At 30.3% G+C, this 4410-nt stretch overlaps 2 protein-coding genes across 3 annotated transcripts; both read left to right on the top strand.

Annotated features, from left to right (window-relative positions):
• The first annotated feature begins 1583 nt into the window (after positions 1-1583).
• LOC131668902 (DNA-directed RNA polymerase III subunit RPC10) lies at positions 1584-1910 on the top strand. The gene has a single exon (XM_058943417.1). It carries the CDS (start codon positions 1584-1586, stop codon positions 1908-1910), a length of 327 nt encoding a protein of 108 aa, XP_058799400.1.
• Positions 1806-3262, top strand: LOC131675433 (threonylcarbamoyl-AMP synthase). 2 transcript variants are annotated; one of them, XM_058954414.1, is made up of 3 exons: positions 1806-1945; positions 2036-2342; positions 2419-3262. In XM_058954414.1, the coding sequence occupies exons 2-3, from the start codon at positions 2047-2049 to the stop codon at positions 2954-2956; spliced, it is 834 nt and encodes a 277-aa protein (XP_058810397.1). In that variant the 5' UTR covers positions 1806-1945; positions 2036-2046; the 3' UTR covers positions 2957-3262. The 2 variants fall into 2 exon arrangements, with proteins under 2 accessions (XP_058810397.1, XP_058810404.1); XM_058954421.1 differs by having other exon boundaries at positions 1807-1945; positions 2041-2342.
• Positions 3263-4410: the final 1148 nt, after the last annotated feature.

Below are 4410 nucleotides of genomic sequence, written 5' to 3'. Positions count from 1 at the left end.
TCGGAGTTAATTATTATAAATTTAATCATCAACTTACGTTCGAGACATTCTTAATTTTTTAACGCAAAGTTGAGTGTTTCAACGATTAAACACACAAAATTCACAATTCAAATTTTTATAACAACAAACCTTAATTAATACGGAAATATATAATGAATTATTTAAAAACTAAAGCTATTCGAGCAATAAACAAAAACTATTAATCAAAATAGTCTTTTGTTAATTACTTGAAAACTACTTGAAACAGCCAAGTCTCGCATATTTTTGAGAGATCTGCAAGAAAATGTGCTTCCTTTAATTTAAAAGAAATTAATAAAATTTAAAAGAAGTTAATTAAAATAAAATAATTGTATTATGGATAGGATGCACATGTGCGCTGCAGCTCTCCATTTTTCTGTTATTCGGGAATTTTCTAAGATGTTCGCAATCTGGCTATTCCGAATGGCGCAGTCGTAAACTCACTCTGATTATTATTATACATGGTACACTTCCAAACATTCGAAAATTGCCAGATGCGCGAGACGAAAACTGTCGTTCACGAAAAAATTTTCTTTTCTCAGCTGTACGCGATTTATAATCTTAATTTACGAGCTAAACGTGTGGCCTCTTGTTTCTGTTCCCTTTTTATGTTGAGTCGCCGTTACACAACGTCTTGAATTTTTTCAAGCTCTCGTTAGACTAGATTTCGAACATGGACATAAAAAAAAATTCCTCTCTGTCACTCTAGGGCCCGTGTTACTCGAGCAGCTGAAAGTTTTGGAAAATCATAACAGTAATGTACAGTAACAAGCCATGTAAACTATGCAAGATGATGGGTTGGGTTAACGGGAATATTACGGAAGGGATATTCGGATATTTTTCGTGCATCTGTGCGGTATTGCATTTTTGGATTTTTTCATTATTTGTTTTAGTCTTTCAAGTTTATATTCATTACAACATTAGTTATTTCATATGACGAACTCTACTATACTTAACTACTATGTTAAGTACTGTAGTCATATAACATTAGTTATATATTACGACAAACAAACTGCTACAATAATGGAACTTTTAGTAATGTAAAAATTGGTTAACAATAACACAGTTTTAATCAAATCTAGTCAAAAGACAAAAAAATGAAAATCTGAGTCGAGGGCTCGTTTGCTCGCGCCCTCCCGCCTTTACTTCAACTACAGAAACGTTTTTTTAGCCCACCCGAGCGCCATCATACGGTCAAGCAGGTACTACAAATCCTTATACATTAAGCTGGCCTTCTATAAGCGTCTATATTCGTTGGCAATAATGAATAATCATAGTAAGAGTGAGAGAGAGTGTATTTAGCAAGTTTGGTTCTAATCTAACCTGTAAGATACAGAATTTATATAAAAAAGTCACATGGCTCGTAATTTTATAATTGAAAATAGGTTTGCGATGAATAATTTATTAAAATTACTTGTTATATTGTGATTCACAAATTGTATAAATTGTTTCTATTGCATTATGTGGATAAGATGAGATTCATAAGATACATTTGTTTTTAATGAGCTATTTTATATTTGCAGAAAACAAATTTCAATGCAACAAAAAGGATTAGAAATTAAGACATGCTACGTTTTTGTCCAACTTGTGGTAATGTTTTACATGTAGAGGAAGGTCCTACTTGTTTACGTTTTGCCTGTAATACATGTCCTTATATTTGTAATATTAATCGTCGAGTGAGCATTCGTACATATCCAAAGTTGAAAGAAGTTGATGATGTTCTTGGTGGATCTGCTGCATGGGAAAATGTAGATGCTACAGATGAACGATGTCCAAAGTGTTCTCACATGAGAGCTTACTTTATGCAAATTCAAACTCGATCTGCTGATGAACCAATGACAACTTTTTACAAATGTTGCAATTATCAATGTGGACACAACTGGCGAGAATAAATTTAATTGTAAATTATATGTTTCTCACCTAATAGGTACATTGACATTTATTTTTTGTTAAAAATTAATATGAATGATCAATTACCATATTACAATAATATTAAAAGGATATTCAATTGTTATAGTACAGCTGGAAATGAGATTGTCTATATCTTTGTTGCATAAATTAATAAATCCATATACAATGGGGCCAATAAAGCAACGTTTGAATCATGCCAAACAAACAATAAAAGATTTACCTGGAATTAATCAGTGGATGTGTGGTGGTTTTCGTAGTGCTGCTATAGCAGCAGAGTTACTGCGTAATGGAAAAATAATAGCAATACCCACAGATACAATATATGGTTTAGCTGGCTTAGCACAAAATGATGATGCAATTTCAAAACTATATGACATCAAAAAGAGAGATGCCAGTAAACCTGTTGCTATTTGGTAAAATTTTATTTATAATATGCTTTTTGTTTAATATTATATGCAACTATAACAACTAATAATAACAAATTTATAGTCTTTGGAATGTTAAATGTATTCCGGATTGGGCGAATACAGAGGATTTACCTACTGGTCTCGTTGATGCTTTATTACCTGGACCTTTCACTCTTGTTTTAAAACGCAAAGAAACTTTAAACAAATCTTTAAATCCTGGTGTAGAAAATGTAGGTATTAGAGTTCCTAACAGCCCATTTATACTCAGTGTTGTGAAAATGTTAGACCAACCAATCGCTTTAACCAGTGCCAATGAAAGTAATCAAAGGAGCACTTTACATCCTTCTGAATTTGAAAATTTGTGGCCAGAACTTGATGGAGTGTTTTATGAACATGTAGGTCTTGGGATACAGAAACAGTCATGGAGAAACGGATCAACTGTGATTGATCTATCTATCAAAGGAAAATATACAATATTAAGAAAAGGTATTGGCTATCAAAAAGCCATAAATCATTTAAACAAATACAAGTTACAGCAAATAATAAAAAAAAAGTGTAAAGAAAAATCAAAAGAAAGTAACGAAGAGGAATGTAAAATATCTGAAACAGCACAATGTTGATAAACTATAATATTGATGAAATATAATTGTTAAACTATTGATAGAATTCACTTTGTATAAGAAGAAAGAATTTCATCAACTTGAAATTCAATCGTTACATAAAAATTACAGTTTTATTTATTCTAAAAAATTTTTGCATTTATTTTCAATTTTTCTAGCAATAATATTTTTAAAATACGTTATAAACTATTTTTATAATATTAAAGATTGGAAATAAAGTATAAGATTTTTTGTCAATATTACATTTGTATTTTTATCTAAATAACTATCATAATTGCTGTTACACAGACACACAGACACATGCGCGCGCGCACACACACACACACACACACACACACACACACACACACACATATGGATACATATACAATAAATATCAATAAACTCAAGTTTCAATGTTATATATCATTTTCAGCATAACATTTACATGTCGATTTGGAATGAAATAAAAAATTCTTATATTGATTTTAATCTATTTTGAACATTCTCTATAAATTCTATAAAAGATTTGTGGCCTTATGACCTTTGTAGTTCAAATAGATCATCCAAGGTTTTTTTGGATATGTTACTTGTTTTTTCAATTTCTTTTACAAAAATATGCATTTACTTGCGTTGATGGCTCTATTTTTTAATCATACTTAAATTAACCCTTAAATTCCTCACGTCAAAAAAGTCTCATATACGCCATGTGGGCCTCTTTTATCCCAGCCTATTAAACTATCTGTAAAATCGACAGTTTTCAATATTTTTGGCTAAAAATTATTTTACATGTATTTTAATGCTTCCTACATCGAAACATTGATTTGTTATATTGTAAAATCTATTTATCTATAACCAAAACAATTATTGAAAAAAAAAATTCATTATTGACATGTTTTTTCATTTACTTGTATCTTTTTGAATTTTTGAATTTTTTTGCTAAAAATCTAGAATCATACGTAAGAAATATGGAAATTTAGAATAAAACTTATAGTGACACGAAATATTCCAAAAAGTATAGTTATTTTAAGAAATGAACGCAACGTTTTTTAAGAAAATTTAATCATACGAATTTATTATATAATGTTTTTCAAATTAAAAACGATGGTGTTAGTAAATTAAACCAAAAAATATAAAAATATACATATTATTTGATAAATTGACATGATTCGAGGACTAATCAAATACACATTCGATCAATCAGTACCTGCACATTCAATGCACGATTAAACGCGATGGTCATACGCACATCGGGCGACAAGACTGACATAGCTCCTTTGATGTTCTGTCAGTTTTGCGGCTACAGACACATCTTGGTTTATCATCAATATGAGGTCTCTCTTTTTCTTCTACTAAAACATCGTATATCAGTCCAAGTATCATTTTCAGCTCTAATCTCAAGTCTGTACGTAGACTAGCTTAAAGCGAGACGTTGCACCAAAAATGGCTTTACAAGATGAAGCGATAGATCTTGT

This window comes from Phymastichus coffea, unplaced genomic scaffold, assembly GCF_024137745.1.
Source record: "Phymastichus coffea isolate CEN01 unplaced genomic scaffold, Cenicafe_Pcof_1.1 PCOF00001, whole genome shotgun sequence".
Classification (NCBI taxonomy): domain Eukaryota; kingdom Metazoa; phylum Arthropoda; class Insecta; order Hymenoptera; family Eulophidae; genus Phymastichus; species Phymastichus coffea.
Note: the sequence above shows the minus strand (reverse complement) of the source record. Positions and strands in the feature narration are given on the sequence as shown.